This window comes from Haemaphysalis longicornis, unplaced genomic scaffold, assembly GCF_048455015.1.
Source record: "Haemaphysalis longicornis isolate Haplotype H1 unplaced genomic scaffold, Haemaphysalis longicornis Haplotype H1 scaffold_2, whole genome shotgun sequence".
Taxonomy (NCBI): Eukaryota; Metazoa; Arthropoda; class Arachnida; order Ixodida; family Ixodidae; genus Haemaphysalis; species Haemaphysalis longicornis.
In genome coordinates, this window is record NW_027526295.1 from 148,220,918 (window position 1) to 148,246,688 (window position 25,771).

At 50.1% G+C, this 25,771-nt stretch overlaps 1 protein-coding gene across 2 annotated transcripts in view; it reads left to right on the forward strand.

The window, feature by feature from the left end:
* The first annotated feature begins 5,250 nt into the window (after positions 1 to 5,250).
* Positions 5,251 to 25,771, forward strand: part of Yki (Transcriptional coactivator yki) — a 134,302-nt gene continuing 113,781 nt past the window's right edge. Inside the window, exon 1 of one of the 2 annotated variants that reach the window (XM_077698382.1) lies at positions 5,251 to 5,997. In XM_077698382.1, coding sequence (XP_077554508.1) covers positions 5,483 to 5,997 — 515 coding nt within the window. In that variant the 5' untranslated portion in view covers positions 5,251 to 5,482. The remainder of the gene's footprint in view (positions 5,998 to 25,771) is intronic. The other variant, XM_077698381.1, reaches the window with a different exon arrangement.

Here is a 25,771-nt window from a genome sequence, read left to right on the forward strand (position 1 = left end):
AGTATTGCAGCTGTTGAGTTTTTCTACTATAGGAGACAACTTTCGTTTTTGAGGGGTTCAAAATTAGGTCGTTTTTGGTGCACCAACGATGGAATGACGCAATATCAGCCTGAAGATAATTACAGTCATGAATATTACGCACTTCTCTAAAGATTTTCATATCATCAGCATACAACAAAAAAGAAGAATTTTGAATTACAGAAGCAACATCGTTAATGAAAATGGAGAAAAGAAGGGGACCCAGAACAGATCCCTGGGGTACACCACTGGTTGCTTTGTACCTGAATGAAGTTTGACCGTTAACACTTACATAGCAATATCGCTGCTGGAGATAGCAACGTATAAGACCCACCAAAGAAGCGTGGACATCTAACAGAATGAGCTTGGCAAACAATAACGAGTGGTTGACTACATCAAAGGCCTTGCTCATGTCACAGTAGACCACATCAAGCTGGCTTCTACCAACGATTGCTGGGACAGCCTGCTCCATGAAGCACGCGAGGTTTGTGGGTTGAACGACCACGCATAAAGCCATGTTGATTAGGAATGAGGACGTGTTTAAGTGAGAAAGACAAGACCATATGAAGAGATAACTCGAATATTTTAGAGGCAGAACAAAGGAGCGAGACTGGCCTATAGTTTATGACGTCAGTTTTTGGGCCTGACTTGAATACAGGGAATACGCGAGAGATTTTCCATGAGCGAGGGAACGTGCCAGACCGGAGACAGTTATTAAACATTGAAGTGAACACAGGAACGAATATGTTTGCATACGTTTTTAGAATGGCGGCAGGAATACCATCTGGTCCACAAGAAAGCGAGGGCTTTAGCCGCTTGATACTGGTCCGCACGATGTTCTCATCCAGTTGGAAACAACCAGAGTTACCGCCCTGGTGACAAGGGGCGTTACTGTTATCACTGCCATCGCTAATTCCAAAAAAAGAAGAAAACTGACGAGCAAAGCAGTCGGCCACCTCCGCAACCTCATTGCCGTTCGAGTCTAGTAAACGAATAGATTCTTTAGTTTTACTAGATCTTGAATGAATGTACTTCCAGAAGGCTCCCGGTTGATGGGTCGCTTTAGCTTCTACTGACGCCAGGTACGAAGCATGATCACACTTGTGCAATATTTTGCATAAGGCACGTAGGCGCCGAAACTCATGAGCGAACTGGTTCGCACCAGAGCGCTTCATCTTTCTGTGCGCACGTTCTTTGAGTTTAAGGGCATCCCGCAATTCAGAAGAAAACCAGAGTGGGAATTTGAACTTCTTTGGTAAATATTGCGGGATGTATTTCTTCCTACCCGAAAATACAATCTCAGTAAAACGGTCAACTTGTTCATTGACATCAGTTTCGTCAATGACTGTCGACCAAGGGGCAGCAGAAAAGTAATCATACAGCCCAACGTAATCTCCCCGGGCGAAAGCGTAGCGAGGTTGCGTGTTGCAGGAACTTACGGAATGGTGGAGCATTGTGGGAAGGGAACAGGAAATAGAAAGAGGAGGATGAAATCTGTCAGGTCTAACTAAAGGACAATCAGAGTGTGACACACTAACATCATCAAAATTCGAAAAACACAGGTCCAAAATGTTTCCACTGCAGTTTTCTATGTGATTATGCTGTGCCATGGAAGTGAAAGACGAAAAATCTAGTAATCTATTACCCTTCTGTTCAATGTGGTGGTTATGGTGGGAACAGGATAGATGGTTCCACTGAACGCCAGGAGCGTTAAAGTCTCCAAGAAGGAGGACCTTGCGGTTGCAATGAGTAATAAGCTCCTGTTCAATGGAGGAGACTAACTGATTGAATGCGTCAGGATCTACATCAGGGGGAATGTAAAAAACCCCAACAAGAAGTTTTTCAGTTTTAGAGATAAGAATTTCAACCCATACAGACTCATCTGCATTCTGAATATCACTACAAAGCACACTCGGGAGAGATTTGTCAACGGCAAGAAGGACCCCACCCCCTTTTTATAATAATAATAATAATAATAATAATAATAATAATAATAATAATAATAATAATAATAATAATAATAATAATAATAATATTAATAATAATAATCGATCATGTTTATTTATTGTGTCCAGGGACAGCATTGAGGCCCTAGTACTGGCGCACAGAGGGATACAAGTTAAAAACAATGCACGGCAAACGAAGACAAGACACGTCAATATAAAGTGCTGGCGATAAAGAGAGATAACAATTAAAACAGAACTTTGACAAATATATGGATGGCATAAGAAAAAAGACTGAAGTAATGCAACTTTGACACTGTATAGGAACAACGTGTAAGTAGCAAACACTGCAACACATTGGATAATATACACTGTACACACAATGAACACAATAATGCTGACATGACACAACAGAATACATAAGCAGCCCACAGATTAAAACGAACAGCGCTTATAACACAGACGGACATGTAAACTTGTAACATCAATCCTTAATATGAACAAACTAAAATTCCGTGGGCAGCATACTTTGCAAAGAGCACGGCAACGTAAGAAGCAGGCAGCCTAACAAGCATCATACTAAAAGTTAAAAGATGAATTAGTTGCTACGGTAGATAGAAATTTACAGTACGCTTCTAAAAAGGGCAATAATAATAATATAACAATGATTTTATTTCCATTCAAATAAATACATGTGTGATGCCGAGGCTACCGAAGCCTCACAAGAGCTTGTAACTCAACACCCGGTAGAAGGGGCGAAAATCAGTGCCGGCACTAAATCAAATAAGGCATAACATACTAACGTAAAATACGGTTCTCAGTACAAAATAACCAGACAACACTCGAAATGTTCAAGCGCGTGCAGAATGAAAACCAAAGTGCTAGATTTGAGGAATTAAAAAAAAATGGTTCTAAGTACAAGAAATTTTCGCGTATAACACAGCATAGAAGTTATCAAATAAAACAGGTCAGTGAAAGGAAAGGCACAATAAGCAGTTAATATATTATACAGCTTTAGTACGTAATATTAAACACAATTGCAAGAATGGCGATACAAAAATAATTCAATCACCCAAATTTAGATGCGACGGCATCTCATTCACTCGCCTTGTCCCTCCATACGGCGTTGTCGTTGTCCGTCCACACCCCTCCCCCATTCTCCACGCCGCGCGAGCTGCGCTCTCCGCCACTCACCCCCTCTCCTCTCCCATAGCGAACACTCACTCGCGAGGGGCATTGGATTGGATTGGCTTGGCTTGGCTTGGATTTGGATTGGATTAGAGTGGATTATGTTGGATTGTGTTGCGTCATAGCCGCGCCACGTTGCGTCATAGCCGCGGCAGGGGGTTCACGGCACGTTTCACGCGATGGGAGGATCAACCTAACGAAAACAACAACAGAACCCCCTATGCGTCGCATCTACACAGGGGTTCCCGCGAGGGGAGGTGGGAGTAATTTTCTTTTTCATCTGCTGTACACATTACACACATGTTGAAACAAATTATCGGGCAATTTAGTTTTCAAGACTCAGAAGCGCTCGTTTAAGTTCAGGCAGTGTTTCGTGACCTGAAACAGACTGTGGAAGCTGATTGAATATTTTAGGCCCATAATATGCTCTGCAACGTTCACCATACCGTGTCCCTACTCTGGGAACGACATAGCGGGGAATGTCACGCAAAGAGAATTGCTTGGAATTTGGTTTCAAGAAGTTCTTGCTTTAAAGGTATCGAGGGACGATTGTACAAAAGAATACAGTATCAAACTCAGGCAGTATGAGCATAGCGGGGAATATCACGCAAAAAGAATTGCTTGGAATTTGGTTTCAAGAAGTTATGTTTTAGAAGTATCGAGGGACGATTGTACAAAAGAACAAAGTATCAAACTCAGGCAGTATATGAGCATAGCGGGGAATATCACGCAAAAAAAAAAAATTGCTTGGAATTTGGTTTCAAGAGGTTATGTTTTAAGAGTATCAAGGGACGATTGAAGGAAAGAACAAACTATCAAAATCAGGCAGTACGAGCATAGCGGGCAATACCACGTAAAGAGAATCGCTTGGAATTTGGTTTCAAGTAGGTCTTATTTTAAAAGTATCAAAGTATCGAGGGACGATTGTACGAAGTAATAAAGTATCAAAATCAGGCCGTCCGTGTGCACGGACCAAACTAATATCTGGAGGCATGCTGATTCCATATGCAATGTTCTGGAGGATATTGTTTAGTAAACCGTTTACTTTTGATTTCTAAAACCTCGAACAGTTGAAGTAGTCGCGAATTCCATATCGGACGTGCCAGTAAGCAAGTTCATATGCAATCATTTCTTTAACTGTACAAGGTACGAGTCCCCTCATACGATAACGCAAACGAGCAACGCTTCGTAGCCGCGCACAAAGCGAAGCCATGTGCGAGTTCCAAGTAAAAAATAACAGTAATAATAACCACATACGAAATAAAGTTATTCTGCAGCGTGTTGTTTTTAAGAATCGCTGAAATTTTACTCAATAGGTTTTTGTAAAGGTCCACTGACCATATGGTTTTTTTCCAATGGTAGGTACGAAAAAAAGCAGCGAAATAAAATGTATAAAAAGCAACCTCATTGGCGTGCCTTAGTGCTACACTCGGTCGACGTCTTCGCTTCGGGACTTCAATAACAAACGACAAATGCTATATTTATTTCGTAATTGGTTCATTGCTATAGCAAATTATATGGTTTTGAGATACGATGCCGGCCCTGTCCTCGCTTTACACCAATATTATCATGCAACACCTGACCACCGACTTTAACGATTTCCTTTTATAACCTGTTATTACGTACATACCGCGCAGAAATCAGCGTGGCCGTAAGTTTTCTTCCGCTACATGACAGGCTGAAGTCCTCCACACAGTATGAATTAATAATCGATTGGGTTTGTCCACTTCTACGCATATTTTGCGTTTGAATAACGCGCCCTTTGTATTCATTCAGGGGAGTCGCAAAATGACGTCACATCGTCGTCGTAAACCTGACGTCATCCGCCCCTACGGGCCACTTCGGGCCAGTCAGAGCGGCAGGGCGACTCCTTCCGCGCAGCGAGTTTTTCAGGATGCAGGCGAACTCTAAAAACAAATAAACTTTCCTAAGACATGCATAGTACCTACAAGGGAAAATAATTAATGATAACTTAAACGAACAAGTTAAAAAAAGTTCTCAAAAGCACTTTTTCAGTAATAATAAGGCTTAGGCGACAGCTAGAACTTGGAACTACTTTCCGCAGCGTCGTACGCGCAGTAGGCGGTGCAGCGGCGGCTGCGGCGGGCGCTCCGCAACAGGCGCTCGTTCAGTAGACGGGAGTAGGGTTGCCTTTCGGGTTGGCGGCGCCATTTCGAGGTCGTCGTTGTGCGTGTGTGTTGTTGTGTGCGTGTGTGTGCATTGTTAGAAGACCAGCGTGACTGCCGCGTTGCCATAGCCTTCGAAGAGGAAACCCGGGCAAGTCGCCGACGAATCTCACAGCCCCGGCGCCCAGGATTACCGCCGCCGCCAAGATGTCGTCGTCGCCTTCTCAGCCCAACAACGGCGCGGCCACGAACGGTCGCGGAGAAATGATCGAGCAGAAAGGCCCGAACCACATCGTTCGCATTCGGAGCGACAGCGACATCAACCTGGACGATCTCTTCAAGGCTGTCATGCAGCCCGGAGACCGGGTGCCGCTGAGCGTACCCATGCGGCTGCGCAACCTGCCCGCGTCGTTCTTCCAGCAGCCCGAGCGCTCCAAGTCGGCCTCGCATAGCCGAGAGTCGAGCAGCGACGCCACTTTCTCGCCCGCGGCCAGCGAGGCCTCGGCGGCGGCTGCGGCCGTCGCTGCCGCCGCCGCCGCCGCCGCCCCGCCATCGCTGCCTGTGAACCACCCGCGGGCGCACTCCTCGCCCGCGTCGCTACAGCAGAGCTACAACGCGCCCAGCCCGCAACACCTGCGCCAGCAGAGCTACGATCTCGTCGACGATCTGCCCCCCGGATGGGAGATGGCCAAGACGTCCACTGGCCAGCGCTACTTCCTCAAGTGAGTTACCGTCTCGCGATCGGGCCTCATTAACGAGGGGGCGGTCTTCGTCGCCGCTTCTCACTCGTAGCGTCTCCGCGAGGCTTGCGTCGATCAGGACGCGTATTGTTCGCCCAGCGGTCTAGCCGTGCTGTCTTCACGCGCTGTTGAATTAACGAGTTACCAGCGCGTGCGAAGACGAAACCCGGAGTTGATTGGAAACTGCGGGACAAAATATGCTCGCTCCTTCAAGCCGCGCGCGGTGCGTGAAGTTTGGATCACGTGCAACAGGTGGACACGGGGCTTCTCCCAGCTGACCGCTCGCTGCCTTGACAGTTGGCATACGCCGCGCATTCAGGCCGCTCGGTTTTTTTTACGCCGGGGTGCTTCGTAAGCCTTGCGTATGCTGAGTTTTCGCGGAGGTTTAACGGCACATCACGAAGGACGTTCAGTCCGTGTCTTTTGTAGGCCGCGTATCACGCGAGATCGTCGCGATCGCGTTCTGCGAAAAGCGCGGAGCGAGAACGCGAAAGCGGAGCGCGCGGCAACGCTTTTTCTTCCGAGTTCCCATTTGCTTTTCGCGTGCAGCCGCGGCGCTGTGCGCGCGAGGGTGCTTGTCCCAATTTCCGCTCCCGCTATCAGCTGTTTCTCCGTCGCGGCGAAGCCAGCAGGCAGCAAACGCGACGCTTGGAGTGACTGCACTCTGCGCGTAATTTGTACGCGCTGCGCCGACCGGTTGCTTTTGGGCCTTTCTTTTTCTGCCGTTGTTGTCGCTTTAATGGGGCCGACCTTCGGTTTGCATGCAAAGCGGCCAATCGCCGGATCTGTCGGTGTTTGGAGCCGCTGCACCTGTCACTGGTTCGCGCGGCGGCGAGAACCAGCACTGGGAGCCCCCGATCGCAGCTCTGAGCGCGGAGGGTGAGAATTCTGTTTCGTGGTAACACTGGGGCGGCTCTGGGACGCAGCAGGTGTTGCACTCGCGGCGCACTCGTTGACGGCGCTGATGACTTGCACGCCGCGAAATTCAGAACCGTATGTGCGGATGTTTGAGCGTGTGAACATGAGCTGGGTGTTTTGCTGTGGGGAGTCGAAAAAGAAAGTGCGTCGAGCGAAGTGCACAGCTCACTTCTTCAGTCGGGCGTGGTCAAAAAATGACTACGGTAAAGGGTCGGCCTAGGAATTTCAAAATGTGAAAGGAGAATTGCTTACTTCAGGGGTGGGCAATTATTTCCCCTTACGGCTGGCACTGGAGCCAAGCTAATAAGTTAAACTGGATTTTATTCCTCGCTATTAATCAACTGTCTCGTCTTGACTTGAACTGGAGGCAAACGCTGTGGTAATCGCGAAATAATATACAACGCGGACATGGTTAAATAAGTGTCAACAATGGAGGATTTGTTCATATGCCTTTGACCAAATTTACATCAGAAAAATGAACTTGAAAATGACCAGTATTCGGAAGGCCGCACTACAAGCGATGCGGGCCAATACTTTTTATGCTGCAGTTATACCGTCTACTTTATTTACTATTTTTGGGAACTCTTGGGCTTGTGTAACTGCACTGAAATTTAGTTACGCGTTTGACGGGGCGGTAGAGATGTTTTTGTCATTGGGAGAGGTATTTTGATTAGAATACTTCATCAGCGCTGAACTCTTGGAATCAACTGGACTTGCGAGCGCCTGTCCGCGCGTACGTCACGATGCGTCGTCATAATTTTGCTTTCCTTGCGAACACGTCTTCGATAACCTAACCTCTGCCAGAATTCATAAGCTACAACATTGTTAGCACGGGCGCTATATGCAGTGCTGTGAGGCTGCCGTGTCACGTTAGCTATTCATGCTTAACATTATTTGGACGCGCAGTAGAAGCTCAGAAAACTCAGGCACGTAGAAAACCGCTCCAAGTAAGGCGGAAAATGGGCTGCCGTAACGGCGAAAAATTTCGGTGCACGACCGTGCACGCACACAACTACTTGCGCTGTAGGCCAACGCACTGCGGAAAAGTTAAAGTAGTTCAGTAATTTTGCAGTTATGTCTGAACGTTCCACGCGTGCTTTGAGTGGCCGAAATGAAACAGCATGGCTGTTTAAAGTTGCAGGAATACAAGGTATTGCCGTTTGAAGTTGCTGCACTTTGACGGTTCATACATACCCCAGACAAATTCGCATTTGCAATGGTGAGCTACTTAAAGAAGCACTGACGCCGACGTTTGGTTTATATAAGCTGATATGGTTCATTTCATGACGATTGCTTCTTGCAATTACAGGCGCCGAACCTCGCTTGGAACTATTTAAACGGTGGCGCAGCCGCTCTGTGACGTCCAACATTCCTAGGGAGGTGCGCCTCATAGAAGCTTCTAGCTGGTCAAACTCGTAGTCGCGTGCCGGCACCCTTCGGTGACATGCGCATCCGTGGGGAAGCGAAAGCGACACGCCTGTGCACGGCAAAGTCGACGTTTTGTTGGGGCTTGTGGCGTCTTTTGTCCCCTTCAACCCCTTCCCCGGGCAGTTTCAGACTTGCCCAATGCGACGTGACTAATCCGTAATCGAGGCATGGCGAAAGCGGAGTGTAATAGTCGTGAAAGGTGGCAGTGTGCGCTTTTGACGCCAACAGCACTGACCCCTTGCTTAGCCAGTGAAAGGGACGTACACTAGGCCGATCCCGCACCTGCCGTCGCACTCTCAGCGGTCGAAACTGATGCCTTCAATCGCGATGTAGCCGCGGTAGGTAATCGGCAGCACGTTGGCCAGGCGTAATTCATGCGTTATAATTTATGGGATAGCAGGCAGGGAGTCGTCTGAGAAAAAAAAAAAAATCTGAAAAACAGATTTAGTTGCAGTACCCATTTAATTGCACCAGCGAACCACAAACTGCCGTTACCACGGGCTAAGGCCAAGCAGCCAGTACGTCGCAGTCGTGCGCTCAATTCTAGTCGGAAGCGCGGGTAACTATGAGTGCTAGTGTGTGCAGCACTGCTCCGTAGGGGTGATGTGGGGGTCGTGTGTCCATCCGTCAGCGCAACAGGGCGCAGAAACTACTGGGCGACTCTTCGTTTCTTCGTTTTTTTTTCGCTTGCTTTTGTTCTAAAACGTATTTCGTGGCTAAAACGGAGCCGTGCGAGTTTGCCAAAGGCTAGTTCTTCTGAACAAAGTTGAATTTTGCTTTCGTGGCCTTTTAGATGCGACTGCATCTCATTCACTCCCTTGTCCCTCCATACGGCGTTGTTGTCCGTCCACACCCCTGCCCCATTCTCCTAGCCGCGCGAGCTGCGCCCTCCGCCGCTCACCCCCTCTCCTCTCCGATAGCGAACAATCTCTCGCGAGGAGCATTGGATTGGATTCGATTGGGTTGGCTTGGCTTGTATTAAAATGGATTGTGTTGCGTCATAGCCGTGGTCGTTCCAGCACCGGCGTTCCGATTTCGGGCACGTGCATAGACCTGATCTTCGCTGCAAATTGCACGGTGGTCCCGTTACTTCACCATCCACTACCCGTACACTTCAGCGACCACAAGGCCGTCATCGTTAACGTTACGCCGCGTGTTAAAAAAATGCATCATACGCGTTCCTCACACGTTTCACGCAATTAGAGAATAAACCCAACGGAAACACCAAGTGAACCCCCAAGATGCGTCGCATCTCCACAGGGTTCCCCTCGCGGGAAGGTGGGGTTATTTTTTACGCTAAATTTGGCGCGCTGTAAGCCGTAGTTCAGGGGTGAGACAGCTGCGCATATTGCGCACTTTTGATACAAATCTGCTTTCCTGCGCCAGGCTGCTCCAAAAGCTTGGAAATTGCAAAAATTGCGCCAAACTGCTCCAAAACAGTCTGAGCCAAGGAATTTAACGCTCCCGCCAGTTTCAGTGGGGAAAAATGCTTACTGACAGCATAATTTTCCAGCACCCCCAAGGTGATCCTGTTTGTAAAAGTTTAATTGATTGATCATACAATAAAACACCCGCATAAAATTGTCCCCACGATAGTTTTTTCGAAGGTCACCATGTCGGATTGCACATGTTATATTCTGTGAGTTTTTTAAAGTTTTCCTATGGAAAACAATTGCAAAGTCCTGTAGAAAAAATACGTATGTGTACTCAGGCGACAAACTACTGGTGAAAATTGATGAAAAGACGGCAATTTTCGGAGCGCCGTATATCTCCAGAACGACATTACTGGGCGCCGCCATCTTGGTGTGGTGAATATTGGAAAACATGGCCGTCGGGCGAAGCAGTTGCTCGTGGTTCAGGCAGAGTGCTCTTCGGCGATTTCTACTGTGGTTTTGGTTATGGGGGTGGCTGGGTTTGCATTTAGTCGTTTGATCTGTTGAGGGAAGTTGCGTGACTCGAAGAACGGGAGTTTGAAAGTTTGAAAGTTTATTGCGACAACATGTACAAGACTGGCTATACAGTTCATCAAAAACAACGTGGGGCCCGTGAATTCGCCGTGTTTCGGCCTCGAGTGAGAGGCGCGATGCGTGCTTGAAGTGTGAAATTTCGGACTCATTGAGGTGTTATAATAAACACTGAGTTATTGCTGCCTTTGACAGCGAGCTTGCGAGTGGCGGAAATGGGACGATCGACACTGCAGAAGTGGCGGCGCAGGCTACATCGCCGCAAAATGTTCAAGCAGTGGCCGATAGCGGGGCGGGCTATTATTGCACGCTAGTAATAATGGTTTATCTGTCTGAAGTGAAATATAATGCCAAGAGGGAGGTGGCTAAACATACCAACGTTTTTCAAATTGCGATCGTAGTGAATGCGCGCACCTTGGGGATTGAAATGGGAGGACTGGTGGGGTGCGAAGGTTGTCACCTCGCTTTGCGCAACTTTTGCCATGCATCTACAATTGTGTGTAAAGCCGAGTCTAGGATTACAAAAATAATAATTTCAGCGTTCACATGACAATGAAAATGCCTTAGTTTTTCGATTCGATGTTTTCAACGGCACTCCATGCTATCTATGCATAGAGCCCAAGAATTTATAAATGGCTTGTAAAAAGGTAGTGCAGTTCGTGCCTTGTGATATTCTAGTAGAAAAAACTTCATTGAAAGGCTGTTTCAGTGTTATGTACGTTGAAAACCCATTAAAAGTGCACTCCCCCCTGAGTTGCAAAAAATTTGATTTTTAGGCTCCTAAGATGACGGGATAAATGTCATCTTTCTGCTCCAAATCAAGGTTCTTCTGCTCCAAAATCGAGATTTCGCTGCTCCAAAAACTGCTCCCAAATCTGATTCAGCTGTCTCACCCCTGGTAGTTTTAAACCTCGTGCGTAAATACCTTAGCATTCTGCATAATCACCCTTCGACGGGGCGGAAAAAAGGGCATCTCGCCGTTTCGCCTTTCGCGGCGCCCAGTGACAGTGCGCGGTAATCGACAGGAGAGGAGGAGGACGCAGCGGACCCTCGGGCACTTTTGTAAGCGAAAGTCCGCCGGGTCGTCGTCGCCGTGATCGATGCGAGCCCAATTGGCGGCTGTCATATGTCACCCTATCTCGGTCCTGCCCAGCGGTCGCTCCTTTGTGCCGCTGGCCCCCTTTCTCCCGTAACATGTAGGACGTGTCAAGTGGCCGTCAACTTGACGGCAACGCTGCTTTGCGCCGCTGTGCGACAACAAATCTGGTCCGTTCCTCTTTTTTTTTTCTTTTTCCTTTGTCGCCGCCACAGTGCAAAAAGCATGCACTGTGTAAGCCAGAAATCCCGTTTCTTTCTTTTCAAGCCAAGTATCATTTTTCAAAAGGCTCAATCCGTGCTTTCCAAGAGGCACGGACAACCAACCTCTTTCCGCGTCCTCTATAAAATATACCGTTATTATAGCCGTCATCCTGCTTCCTTATAAGATGGGTGGAAGTTATCTACCCGAAACGTTCATTGGAATTGTTTGCCGCAGCGGCTCTGTCAGTCAAAAACTCGTGGGTGTTTTATGCGCCGAAGCTGCACACACTTGTGCTGTAAAGATTGCCGTAGTATAGGGCTCCGGAATAATTTTGACCTACCGGGGATCTTTCAAGGGATCCTGCGACACTTTTTCCCCCTTTTTTTCCCTAAATATTAGATGCTTGCATAACGTAGTCAACCAACACATTCAGTACGTAGATTAAGGGGTCGCAAAGTACTTCAGCCAAAAATTAATGCTGTATGTCCATCAGATAACTACTTAGAAACTTACTCAAAGTATTTTTTTTTTCTCTTTCCCGGTCTTAGCGTTCTTCTAGCGCTGGAATTACGTCATTACAGCGGCGTAGTGGCAGTTGGCCGGCTTTCCTTCAATTGCAGCTGTGAAGGCATTCGATAGCCGCTTCAAAAAGAAAACCGCAAAAGCAGGGCAGAAACGGAAGTCGTATCTGCTGCGACCAGTGGATCACGCAGTGCCGCTCCGTGCTTACCCTCACACTAAAGACCTACCTACCCGATAAGAGACATCTGCCGTCACCTCATCCCAGACTGACCCGGCAGGAACAGGTTTACCCTTCGTCAAGCCCAGACAAACACGCTTCTCACACCAGCTCTACCTCACCTGTACAGAAACCAAACCCACACACACCCCTCCCAAACTGTGCACGCTGTAAGGTCGCAGGATCAGACCCACATCCTCTGGGTCTGCCCAGACACCAAGCCAATTAGGGCACATCACACTAGAGAGTGGCTGACTACTGCAACCAAGTTGGAGGAACAGAGGAGCCTGGAGGACTTCATCTTGAAGGCCACCAGAAGCTGCCTGGAACGAGGCGGCTCTTAGCCTCCCCGCCACCCCCGTTTCCCCTTCCCTTTTGAAAGGAAATGAAGTATTGTCTCTCTCTCTTTCTCTCTCTCTCCATGCTGGCGATAACTATAGCTTTCGCAGTGCTTTCAGACGCGAAGGGAAGAGTGAAAGCGTATATCGGAAGTGTTGCAGGGTCCCTTTAACGTGCACCGAAACCCCGACATACGGGCGTTGTTCGTTTCACGCCTCCATACAAAAAACGGCCTCCGCGGTCTGATCGATTGACTGATTGTACGGTTTAACGCGCCGGCGCAACGCAGGCGATGAGGCGCGCCGTAGTGGAGAGCTCCGGATTAATTTCAAACACCCTGGCACACACGGACGCCTCCATCAGAAAAGCGGCCGCCGCGGTCGGGATCGAAGCCGCGTGGCAGGTCAACGCGGAAATGGATGTAGAACCCTCGTTAGGTCAGTGCTCGGAGCACGCGCTTTCTCCCAGCGTTACAGTCTCGGTTCGCGTACGGGACAAAACAAACCGGCGGTATTTTTGTTTGGCGCGATTTTCCATTCCTGCGCATTCGGACCCGAGTAAGGTATGCCTGCACGGACCGTACTCCGCGCGGGAAGGTGGGAGGTTGCTGCAGGGTGCAAGACGGACGACGACTGGAGTCTTGGGCGGCCCGTTCGCGCGGGTCACGCCGGTTCGCGGCGGCGGCGGCGGGGAAGGCCCACAACTGACTGACTGAACTGGGTTTTGATGTCGCGACGGGCAGCACGGCGCGCCTGGCTGCTGCTTCTCCCGCCTCAGGGCTTCCTCTTGCTCGCGCGATTCGCCGCCTTGTTCTCTTGGCTACAGTCGCGCGCGTAAAAGTCGCCGAGCCTCGTAGACGGCGGCCAGCGCGGGGTATACCAATCACGACGACGCGCCGCCGCCGCTTTGCGATGATCACTCGTCGCTGGCCGCCGAGTGCAAGGGATGACAAGTTTATTGCGAGCCTCGCGCGACGGCGCCTCGGCCTGGGTGGTGGGTGTGGCCTCCTCCTGGCGTGTCATGCAGCTTGTTCTTCTCCTGGCGAAGAAGGGGCCTACGTGGGCCGTCCGTGAAAGGAGCCCTAACCCAGCACCTGGTCTCCCAGGTGCGGCCTCCCAACCCTCGTTTTTGTTCGTGCGCTAGGGCCCGCCTGTCGTTTCTTTTTTTGTTTGTCCTGTTTTTCAAAGCGAGCTGGTCTCCTCCGCTGTGCCAGTACTTGCACTGCGCTGGCAAGGTGAGCATAGGACGCTCACCAACTGAAGGGGAGGCTGACGATAACCGAGCGACTACGTTTGGGCGGGGAGGGTCATTTTGTCAATCAAGAACGTTTAATTCGGGTGCTCAACGCAAGTGTTTGGCTCTGCATTTCTTTTCTTTATACCCCGAGTGTAAGGCCTTTTTTTTCTTGGCGGGGGGTACTCGCCTTCAAGAAGAAAGGAAAATAAACAAAGCAGGAAGATACTTTCAGGAGTGGAAATAATTTTGAGCACAATACACGGAGGTTGAAAACGTCTATAGCTGGAAGGAGAAGCAGGAAAAAAGCTCTACGAATTGAGTGGAATCAAAGGTTGAGGTTTTATTTATTTTTTTTTTCCCGTGTGTATTCAAGTAGCGCATTCAGTGATACTCCTACAACGGAAACAAAACGCACACTTCAAAAGTGCCACCATAGGACCATAATTTATACCGACGGCAGTCATAATTTCAGCGGGGCCACCATTTGGCCTGCACAGGTTTTTAATGCGCGCTTTTGTTTCCGGGGTTGGAAACGTTAGTTTATACGCCCACCTGTCGCTATCAACCGTGGAGCGCGGTGAGGAGTCGGGAGAGCACGTCGTATGCGTACGAACGGGCTCGCGCAGTCAGCGCCAACGCAGCGCTGTTCCATGATGGCGCAGGTGTTTACATAACCTTGGCGTAGCCGCTTGTCGAGATCGTGCTGATCAGACCCCGTGAGTGGGTTCCCAGAAGTGCGCCAGCGCCGAAGCCAGCGCGCGCACGAAAGTGACGGCAGTAACGTCGGTTCTGGCCCGGCGGTTAGCGACGAAACCGAAGTTGCTTGCCTCCTGATGTGTCTCCAGTGCTTTTCCTTCTTCTTGTTACCATCTTTACTACATGTGCATTTACTTTACCACGTCTTTACAATCTTTAATGCATATGCATATAACATTTGCTGTATTTATTTTAATTTAGCTTTACACGCAGTTTACGTATTGCTAGGTTAGCTACTTCTCTACCAGGGCTCATGGGTAAAAGGTTTCCGCTTTATGGAGTGGAGTGGAATAAACTTTATTATGTGCCTGCAAAACTCGCGTGCACGCTCGCTAGTCGACCGGGCCTAGGTCGCCGTCGGGGGGACATCTTGGCGAGGTTTCTTCTCCCCCACATGCGGGGTGTCGTTGAAAGCCTGCCTCGTTGTCGCCTCTTGGGCTTGCTGGACGGCCCAGAGTTGTTCTCCTTGGTCGTAGAATGATTGTCAGCGCCGCTGCTTTATGATTTTATTTTATTCGACGGTATATTGTTTTGTTTTTTTACCAAAAATATAATTTGGATGCTTGCCCTTGTTTGTTTATTTTTGATTGCCTGTAAACCTGCCGTAGTCAAGCTGGAACGGGTGTTTTTGCCCATTAATTTTTCACGGTTATTGTCAGAGAAACGGACTTTTTAAGTGTTTAAGGGATATTAATGTGCAGCTTATCGTGACCGAGTGGTGTAGTAATCGCGGTGTTGACAATATGTTGCAAGTGTTGCGTGACATAGTTACAACGGGTACGGAAAACGTTCGTCACTATAGGGCCGTTTTACTGCGTGCCACCTTTGGGGGAATGACGATCCCGAAGCGTGGCGTGGAGACGCGGACAAAATTGAACGTAGCTTTAAATCGGCGTGTGCGCTGGCTATCGCGAACGCACGACGTCCCCGCGCGGCTGAGTCATATTCTTAGAAATGCTTAGAAGATTCTTCGGCTCATAGATTCGCAGCTTTGTATACGCGCAACCGGCTTCCGGACGACCCCAGTCGCCCATCCTGTGCTCCGCTTACTTCTTGTTCGCCCCTCGAGCGCGATTGCTTGCTGGCTTACTCCTCACGGGGTCTTCAAGACCCCAGTGTGGCAGGTGTGGAGAGGCCCCATCCGTAGTTCACATACTCATTCAATGCAAAGCACTTCACACTACGCGACGCAAACACTTCCCACAGGTATACAGACTACACGTCCCACTACACCCAGCGTTTTTACTCTGACGATCCCATGTTTTCTATCAAGTGCGTTTTTAAATATTTAGAAGTAGTTCAATTTTTAGACCTCATTTCATACCACGCGTGGTCACTCCCTGGCCCTATACACCAGCCATGCTCATTGTCGTTTTGTGATTTTACTTTTGTTTTTGCTGACTTTACTTGGTGTTTAAGGTTTCACCCCCCATATATGACTATTGTTTTGGCACTCTTTGCCCCAGTTGACATTGTGCCATAAATATCCAACCATCATCATCATGCTTGCTGGCTTATTTAGTTTTTTTTCCGAGGGAGGGGGGAAGGGGGGAGGGCTACGACCTAAGACTTATCACCAAAATATCTTTAAAACCGAGCAATATTTATTTTTTGATGGTTGCCAGCTCCACCCCATTTAGTCCACCAGTAAAAAATTCAATTGAATTGTATTCCGCCTTCAGTCCTTGAATTCAATTCGTCCATGATTGCGGCCGATGCTCGCTCTTGCCGTTGTTTTGCCATAGGCGGAGCGCACCAAGATGACGTTCAAATGAACACATCGCGAATCTGCTCCTAACAGGCAGTAGAAATTAAAGTTTGCTCCTAATTAAATGACACGCGAATTCCTCGTCATCCTAATCTGCAGGCAACTAGAGAAGGACTCGCTTGAGGAGCCCCCCCGCATGGAGTGGAGGAGGTGTGGGATGGTTTGGCGGATGCGGTGGTTTCGCTCGTGGCGCGCGCCATTTATGCAGATGAGGAACAGCGGGAGAAACGCGCCACGCGAGCCGTCGTCTCTTTCCCGCGGCTGGCGATTCAATTACCGAGACGTCGCGCCAGGGGGACTTTGAACCCGCAGCCTCCGCCGTCAAGGTCCCCGAACCCCCTTCACCACCGCCGCTCCATTGTTTCGTGGTTGGCATCGCTGGCGGTGTTTGCGCCCGGACCGTCGCTGTTTTCCCCCAACGCGTGCTTTTAGCGTGTAGGAATATGAACGAAGCGGAACGCTGCTAATTGCACTCTAAATACGGCGCGAAAATTGAAATCGTGGGAAGCGGCGGCGCCAACCCTCCTTACCGTGTGGATTTGGCCTTCACTCGCGCCACGGGCGCTCTCCAGACGGTGTCTTATACCCGGCGCGCCGTTTGCCTAGTGGCGGGCGCCACAACGGAGTTGCCTGTTCCCACAAAGCGTATGCCCGTGTCGATGACGTGACTTAATGATGCGTGGGATTTGCGAAGCACGTCGCTGGGAGCTTGGGGTGCAGAACGCTATGTTACTGCAACACCCTCCGAAGGTGGAGGCCTGGGCGCTATTGCCGTTTCGTCGCGAAAAGCAAGGACACTCTGCCGTTTCGTCAAAGCAAGGACACTCTCAGAAAGGCATTGGGGTACAATTCTTCCCATTTTTCTTTTCTTTTCCCTTTTATTGCGGCGGAACACCCTACCAAGCCTCCCCTTGGCAAGTCACAACACTCAAGTAACAAATATCAGAAAAACAGAAAGCACTACGATCCAGGCAGTTAAAATCTTCACAGGGAAGTGCTTAGTGGTAGTATACTCGGTGACAACTTAAGAACGGCACCGGAAGTTGCCGCTGTGCCTTATCACCGTAGCCGGGTGTTTCTCCGCGCGGCGCAAGTAGGGCGTTACTGGAAATATTTTGAACATGACGTGAGCCGTTCCCGTGACTTTTTGGACTTAATATGCTTATAAACGACTCCAGTGACGACAAACAAACTGCGTGAGACAAGGCAGACGATATCACGCATTCATAGCAAACCCCTTTCAAAACACGCGCACTGACGTCACGGGTCCGGCGCTTTGGCGGAGTGATACACTACATGAGGTGGTGCCGTTCTTGAGTTGCAACCGGGTATAGCACCGGTTGGCCCCCGTTTTTCAAGGCATATTTTTTCGTCACTTGAAATGATGCGAACACCTTACGCAGCGTTTATTTACGATGAATGGATGAATTACTTAACTTTTTACAAGCACAAGTCAGTAAGAACAGCCATCATGCCTTAATTTGTCCGACTAACAGAGTTAATAAGCCGCCCCGCCGATTCGCCGACGTGCTATGACGACACAGTAGCAATAGCGCAGAGCGAAATTTCGTGGCATTGCTGACATGCTAACCTGTATAAACCTGCCCTATAACGGAAACAGAAGTCGTTATGGAAGTCGTTATGGAAATGAGTGGAAATCAAAATTTTAAGGCTGAGTTAGCATAAAACACATTACAAGCTCATGTGATTCTATTACTGTATATTAGTTCGTGCGACGGCCGCGAACGGCGCATGATATGTTCTCTCTTGTCTCCCGTTACAGATAAACAAGGTTCTAGTCTTCCGCAAAATTGTCAAGTAATGGATTACATTAATTGCACGATGCTGCTGCAAGTAAGACTTCGACTAACTCATTTTAGTGCCCCTTAAAGGCCGTGGTTTATATAACGAACAGCAATGTTGTTTCACTTCGTAGTCCTTATTTTGACAAGAGTGTCATAAACAACCGCACGCGTATGTAGCTGAGAATAACCCAGTGACTAGGGGTAGCAACCCTGTGTATGGGGCCAATGCCAACGTTTTGGCAAGGATCCTGCGTTGGGTTAAACATTTTTTTTGCAAAGCACCTGCGCCGGCCAGGGCTATTGCCTCATAACCCCCGAACGTGCGCCTTTCTTTGAGTGTCTTCAGAACACGCAGTAACGGTGCAGATAGCGCGCGACAAATTTGAGAGTGCATGCTGTGCAGCGGCGGCAATTTGTCTGCGCAACTGCAGCGTGTCTCTGAGCCGTAGGCGCGAGCGCGCGGTGCTCATTTGTCTACCCGCTATAACCAGACGAGTGTACGTCCCTGGCGTTGCTCTAGTTGTCCGTCAGCCTCTGGCATAAACGAGTCCCCTACGGCGCACGACAGGCGACGTTTCCGGTTGACTAACGCTCGTTTCGTCCTTCGGCGGTCTGTGCAAGGTGGACGCGAGATTTGCTTGCTCTCTTTATCCAGCGCACCGCATCCGCCGCGGTGGCTAAGGCCAAGTTGTGCTACTGACCTCAAGGACGAGGGTTCGATACCTGCCGCTGCGGTCGTTTTTCTGGTGGAGGCCAAAAAGCGACAACGCCCGTGTGTCGAGATTTCGGCGCACGTTAAAGACTCCCAGGCCAGGAAGTCAGAGCGCTCCGTACGGCGCACATCATAGCGAAGATGGTATCTATAGCTCCAGCGCGTAACCCCCCCCCCCTCATGCAGCAAAAAAAAAAAAAAGGACTTTATGCATGAATTGCCCACTCAAACTCGCGGTTGTGGATGTATAGCCTGCTGCCGGCAGGTGCCGCATCGCGTTGCACTAGCTGTTGAACGCTATGTTGACACGCTTAATTAATCTGTGCTGAGATTCGGCTAAGCCTATGCTTGGATGTAAGCTGATTTTGGCTCGGAAATGTATCGGCGTCCTGGTACAGTCATTGCACAATCTTAATTTAGCGTAAATTAGCACCGATCGCTCAAGCTGTAGTCTATACGTGGCTTGATGTCAGGCAGTTACGAAAAAAATAATGTGCTACCGCTGCTGGTGCTGCGGTTACATGCGTTTGTTGAGATCGATTCCTAGGTGCGTCACTCGTCGTAGTTGGGATTAGTAGCTCAATCGCCACAGAACATTGTCCTATACTGCATTAGACCGGCGCCCACGCCTCGAGCTGCGCCTTCGTGCACTCGCCCCGTGTTGTGTGCGGCGAGCGTTTACCCTTGCGACCCGATTCGTTCTTTGAACCGATCTTCTGGGTGATCTTTGTGCGATATTCGCTGCTTCAGGCGGCGCCTTTCCCGGGGCTTGACGCCTCCTTGATGGATGCGGCTTTTGTCTCCGCCCCGGTGACGTCGCCGCGCATGCGCTCGCGCGCCCCACCCCTTCGCACGTGCAGTACATGTGCAGCGTCAACGAGGATGTGCTGCTGGGTTTCTCCGCGCGTCGATCGGGAATAATAATAAATGCGAACTTGCTTGCCTCTGCGTCTATCCGCAGCGGCGCCAACACGCCGAGCTCTCCGTGCAGACCGCAGAAAAGCTAGCGACAGCGTTAGCGGCGTCACGCTGTTTTGCCACGCGCCCTGCGATCCACTTTTCTACCCCCCTCTCTACTCTTTTTTTCCCCCTTGGGTTGGGGGCGGAAGGCCGCCTGAAAAACAGATTCGATTTCGCCGAGCGTGCCCCTTGCCAGTCAATGTACGTGCTGTGCTTTTCCCGGCGTTGCCGATGGCGCAGCTGTGGGATAATTGAATCCCCCCGCTTTGTTGTTCTCCCTGGAAGGGTTGAGGACCGCTGTTGTGTGCTGCACCGGCGGTGGTTGGGGTGGCGCCTAGATCCGGAAGTTTCGGTGCCCGTGCCAACGACCGGACGGGAATTCGCCGCGAAATTATTCATCGCTCCCTCCGCGCGGAGTCCCTGCTTCTGAAGTGGCGCAGACGCTGCCGCGCTGTTAGCCGCTAACGGTGAAAAAAATACTGCGGGAATTGAGAGGGGCGGCCGAACCCAAACGGCTCTTTATCGGCAATTTGTGGAGAAAGAGGGTTTTGGGTGACCTTACGCTTCGGAGTTTGAGGCATTCCCTTGTCCTGGGAAAGATCACAAACAGAGAGGAGGTGTGGAAATAGGGCCGATCAAAGGTGGGGAACGCATTGCCGTGTGGTACCTCGCTATGATTGTTTCACGCGTGGCAAACAGTCAGTTGTAGCCTTGGTGCCTATTTGGAATAGGGGGGTGTCGCATTTGGCGAGTTGAATAATGATTATGATGGCCAGCGTAAATGAAGGACGAAACAAGAAGAGTGGAGACGATTTGTGTAGTTCCCACTCGAACCCACCGCGCCCAGTTGCTTTCTTGCAATCAATGTGTGAGGAGCGTCGCGCTGAACTGAAGGAATCGGTATTTCAATTCGAACAACCTGGCTTTTGTTGCTTTTTGGGATTTCGCTTCACTCGGTTTCCGCGGACGTCATGTGTGTGTGTGTGTGTTTTAGAAGGCGTGGGTCGGCATAGGAGCACATAAGAGGTCCACCGAAACCCTATAAGTCACATAGGCCTTCCTATGGAGATAGGTGATTCAGGTGCTCATAGGGATCGACGGATGCGTACAGGGTACAGTTTACCCCGTCTGTCGGACAGTTAGCTTTACCAGTATCCGAAACCGTTGAGACGAGGGGGAGTAGTACCTATGTAGGCTGGGCAGGGTCTCTTGAGTACTCGGGGGACCTGGTGGGTGCTAGCTGGGGGGCTGGTTGTAAAAGGGGTCCGGAGACTAGGTGTCGTCACTGCGTCGCAGGTTCTCCCTGTTCTTCGATGGCGGAGCTCAGATGTTTGGAACCTATAGTGGGGTCCGCTGAATTCCAATTGGCACCGTCTGACGCCCATCCTGAGTTTTCAGGCCTATTTTAGGAGTCAGACATCTGAGGATTAGAACAAAAACCTCGCTGTCCCCATTCCCACCCACTTTCCCATAACCCATTCCTTATCACAACCATCCACATCCCTTATCCCAACCTTTCCTGCTACCGTCCCAGGGGAGATCAGGGGAGTCTCCCCGGGCCCGCTCTCCTGGCTGTGGTGTCGCTGTGTAGCATTTTTCCCTTTTATTTTCCACTTCGGTGGGTATTTCCTTCTCGTCAAAACTCTAGTTGACCTCGGTCCAGTTTGTTTATTTTTAATTGGCGTCACCCGTGATACGTATGTGGTACGGGGTGAGCTTGTATTTTATATTATAGCCCTTTAGCTTTATGTCAGGAAGTGACAGAATGGCAAGTGCGGCAAGCAAGGCAGGCATAAGAGGCGGTGGTTTGCACACTACCAATATAATGTAGCGAAGATTCTGTGACAATGGTCGTGAGAATGTAGTAATGGCAATCTCGCTCCAGATCATCTTATGCATACGGTAAAACAGGCAGTTTGAGTTTAGCTCACGCGACATTTAGACACCGGGCGTGGGTTCCGACTGATTAAAAACTTGACGCAAGTCTTCAGTGCACGCTCACTCGTGTCCACACTTGGACGCAAGCCAATGAAAGTGTAAGACGGCAGTGCGTTGTCGTTTACTTACTGACTACCCGACAAAGAAGCGGCATACACGTCGGTTTATACAAAATCGAATAAAGCAAAAATAGCGCAAGTGATGTTGAGCCGGAAAATTTCAGCTTCTCTTCTGCCTCATTACGTGCGTTGGCTCGTGTAATGCCTCAAATTTCGGTGGAGCAGTACCGATTTGCGGCATTTATAATTACCCCGTGTTAGTGACGTTTGGTGTGCTTCTGTCACTCATCGTAGAGGGCGTTTTCTGCGCATTTTAAATCCTTTTGGTTACGTACCCGCTTGTTGCCCTTTTTACTTGTCACCGACGTGACACTGCGCAAATGTCACGTTCGTTTAAGTGCAGCAGCAGCTTTCCGTTCAAGCTGAGGGCTTTGCCGCACAGGGTGGTGATTTTCGCCGAGTGTTGTCACTGAAAACGCAATGTCGAAACGAAGTCCGTGGCTTCATGGGTCTAGCTTAATCCGCGTGGTTTAACCGCTCATGTTTGCATGTGATGGTCGCCTAATTGTTTTCGCCCACTGGAATCGAAGTTGAGCTCCTTTAACTGAGTGGCTTTTTTTTTTTTTTTGTCGTGCCGGGTGCCTCATCGAACTAATTGGTGAAGGGTAACGTGGAAATAGCCCTAGGCATATTGCGGAAACGAAAATCCTTTTATCCAGAGTTCCGGGGCGTTTCCAGCTAAGACCGCTCCCGCGTACGAATGTGCACTCGCTGAAAAATAGTGCGATGGCGCGGTCGTATTAAAATTTTAAACTAATTTACATTGCCGAAGTATTGCGGGAAGAAGCTGGGGGGTTGGGGGGGGGGGGGTGGAACTGGAACAGCCCAAAAGGCGCGAGGGAAGTCCTGGCGTACGTATACCCCGCACCGAAATTACCCGTCCGTCGAAGTAGTTCAGCCTAGGTAACTTGCTGGTATGTGCGCCTTGGTTACAAGGGAAGGGAGGGGGCAACTCTCCCCTCCAGTCCGTGACGCGGACGCGCCCGACTGCAGCACCGTTCTTGCGTCGCCCTGCACCGTACGAACCTGCACTTACAACGCAACGCTCACACCACTGGGGCGCATCCGAGCAAGCGAGAGTGACAGTCGGCCGAAATTTCTTGCCGGTGCGCGGAGGCCGCAGTTCCCTTCGTGTGGGTGACTACCGACGAGCTCGCTGTAGCTTTCTTTGCACTCCCAGGCTGGCCTTTATTCTTTGATCGTTTCTCCGCTCTTCCGCACGGCGGAGCGCGCAGCCAGGTGAAACGGGATGTTGTAATGCCCGCTCGAACCCCGCAGTAACAATAGAGTTGGCGCGTTGTTCTTACCTAGATGGTTAGTTCGGAAGGCAGGGCACTACCGTGTGGGCGTGCGAATCGTAGTGAGTGGCAGTGACAGCTTGGGAGAAGAATGGGAAGTCGGGCAGGGAAATGACTGTGTACCGTGCGGGTCACACCTTAATTTGTCCCCAGTCAGAAGAATGAAGATGCGACGAGAGGTAATAACGTGAGGTTAAGGTAGCTAGCCGTACAGATGACTAGTGTTCGCGTACCTACCTCTCGCTTCTTGAATCCAGATCAGATACCGCCGTCGCAAGATAGCAGGTTTGGTATTCGAGCGTAGTTGTGCCTTGTACTGGGCTGTCACCTCGTCCCTTTGGGCGCCGTTGCTGTCTGTAAACTGTACAGTTTACTCCCTGGAACGTTGACGCGGTGAACATACACGTACAGATAGCAGACACGAAAATAGCGATTTAAGGACCTGATTCGGTGGTTGTTTTTCTAGTTCTGTATTTGTTGTCGACAAGCCTCCATTGTATAGACAAAGTGAGTAGGCCAATCTGCCGAAGCGGCTTCAATATCATCTTCAATCGAAGGCTGCTTGCAACAAGTGTTCCTCCGAAGTCGTGCACGAAGGAAGTCATTTTACCCACTCGCCCGCCGTGGCCTGCATTTCTTAATTTGAGCTGGCCACTTCGCAGCTTGATACCCAACTAGCGCTTGTGTGGGTAGTCCTGTACCCGTTTACTCTCCATTGGTGTGCTGCTATTTTAAAGCGCAGATTTTCTTAGTAGGACCGATGGCGTCCTGTCAGGAAACTAAGGCATTTCCCGCTAGACCGGTTGGTCGACTGAAAAGCTGTGATATGAAGTCTGGACACACGGCGAGTGTGTGAAACCGGGCTTCCATTGTGTCAAAGCGCAAAAGAAAGAGCGGTCCTTCTAGATAAGACAATGCGCCCATCGGTCATGAAGAAGTACAACAGTATACCTGTGTCTCATAAACCACGTATTGGTGTACATTTAGGTCGTTTGTCGATGCTTTTACTTGGTGCGTGAGGAATCGTCGCATGGGTTCGTTCTCCGTTTGCCACTCGAGTCTTTGAAGGTTTGCCGATCGGTTGGGCGCACTTTCACCCAAAATTAAACGCATCGTTAGGGAAGGTTTTGACGCACTTTTGATGTGAGGAAGCTTTCGCGCTTCTCCCAACTTTCTTCTGGAAGGGATGGTAAAGTTTTTTTTTTTTTGTTTTCACCATGAACTACCCACTCGCCCAACTGTCCGACGTTCTGCCTCTTTGACCGCCTCCGTTTTTACGGTCGCTTTCTTCCATGAACGGCGCGACGACGACGCGTGGCCGGCTGCGGCGTGCGAGGAAAGGATAGGGGACACGCACCCATTACGGGGCCCCCCATCTACTGTTACACGATGTCGAGAAGATGACCCCAGACTTCGCTCAGACCGCGGGCAAGGCGTAGCAGCAGTAATACGCGGCGTGCAGCCGCCGGCGGTCTTTCACCGTCGCTCGCTCGGAGCATCGCACCGAACTTGTGTGGTATCGTGCCTCTGTGCGTGTGTGCCCTCCCGGCAGAGCGGCCCGCAGCGTCGGAGGGAGGCCATTCACGTGGTCGACCCCCGCGCTTTTTCTGTTTTGTTTGTTCGACCTCGCCGCTGCTTCGTCGTGCCCATCGCGCCAGCCGACGGTGCGAGAGTAACGTTGGTTGCGAGCGCATTTAGACGCGCTTGCGTACGGCTCTCCCCGTCGTTTTCTCGTCGTCGTCGTCGCCGCCGCCACACTTTCGGGTTGAATGTGTGATGGAAAAAGAGTGCGATGCCGGCGTGTACGCGAAATGAGAATCGCACGAACTCTGCGTGACACCCTCGCAATATGATGGCGAGCCTTCATTCATTGAGCCCGCACGAAAGCAGTGATGATCATCGCTTCTTTAATTTTACATTTCATTTGCGAGTTTCGTGGTGTCGTATCGCCGCATTCCCTCACTTCCGGCCTTTTTATTTTATTTCATAGTGCTACACTCAAGTGTGAAAGGGATGGTTAGCTGTAACCGGCAGATCTTCTCAGGAACGGGATGAACCAGGATTCGGGCTGTTCGCTGGCGCCATGATCAAACTGGTCGACCTCTGATCCATGATCTACTACGGATTGAGTGTGCGGTCTCGGAGTTCTGGTTGCGTGACATAGGAGGGGGCAGTGGCGGTGTGGCTTCAGCAAGCGGTGTAAGGTAATGCGTTCATAACAATTGCTGTGGGGCAGTCCGGCTGCAGTCCTTGGGCGACCGAAATGAGGAACGGTGGTAGTACATGTATGCCCGGATGTCCAGTAGCCTCACCGTGCGTAAAAGTGCGACGTGTTGCTACTGTTGCGCGGCGGTCTAATTGACCGAGAGCGCCAGCACTGCCATAGGTCGCCGCACTACTTTCCCGTGTCCGTGAACCGTGACAGGAGCAGTCCGAAAGTGCCCCGTGGAAGAGAGGTCGCGTGCTGTGCTCCCAG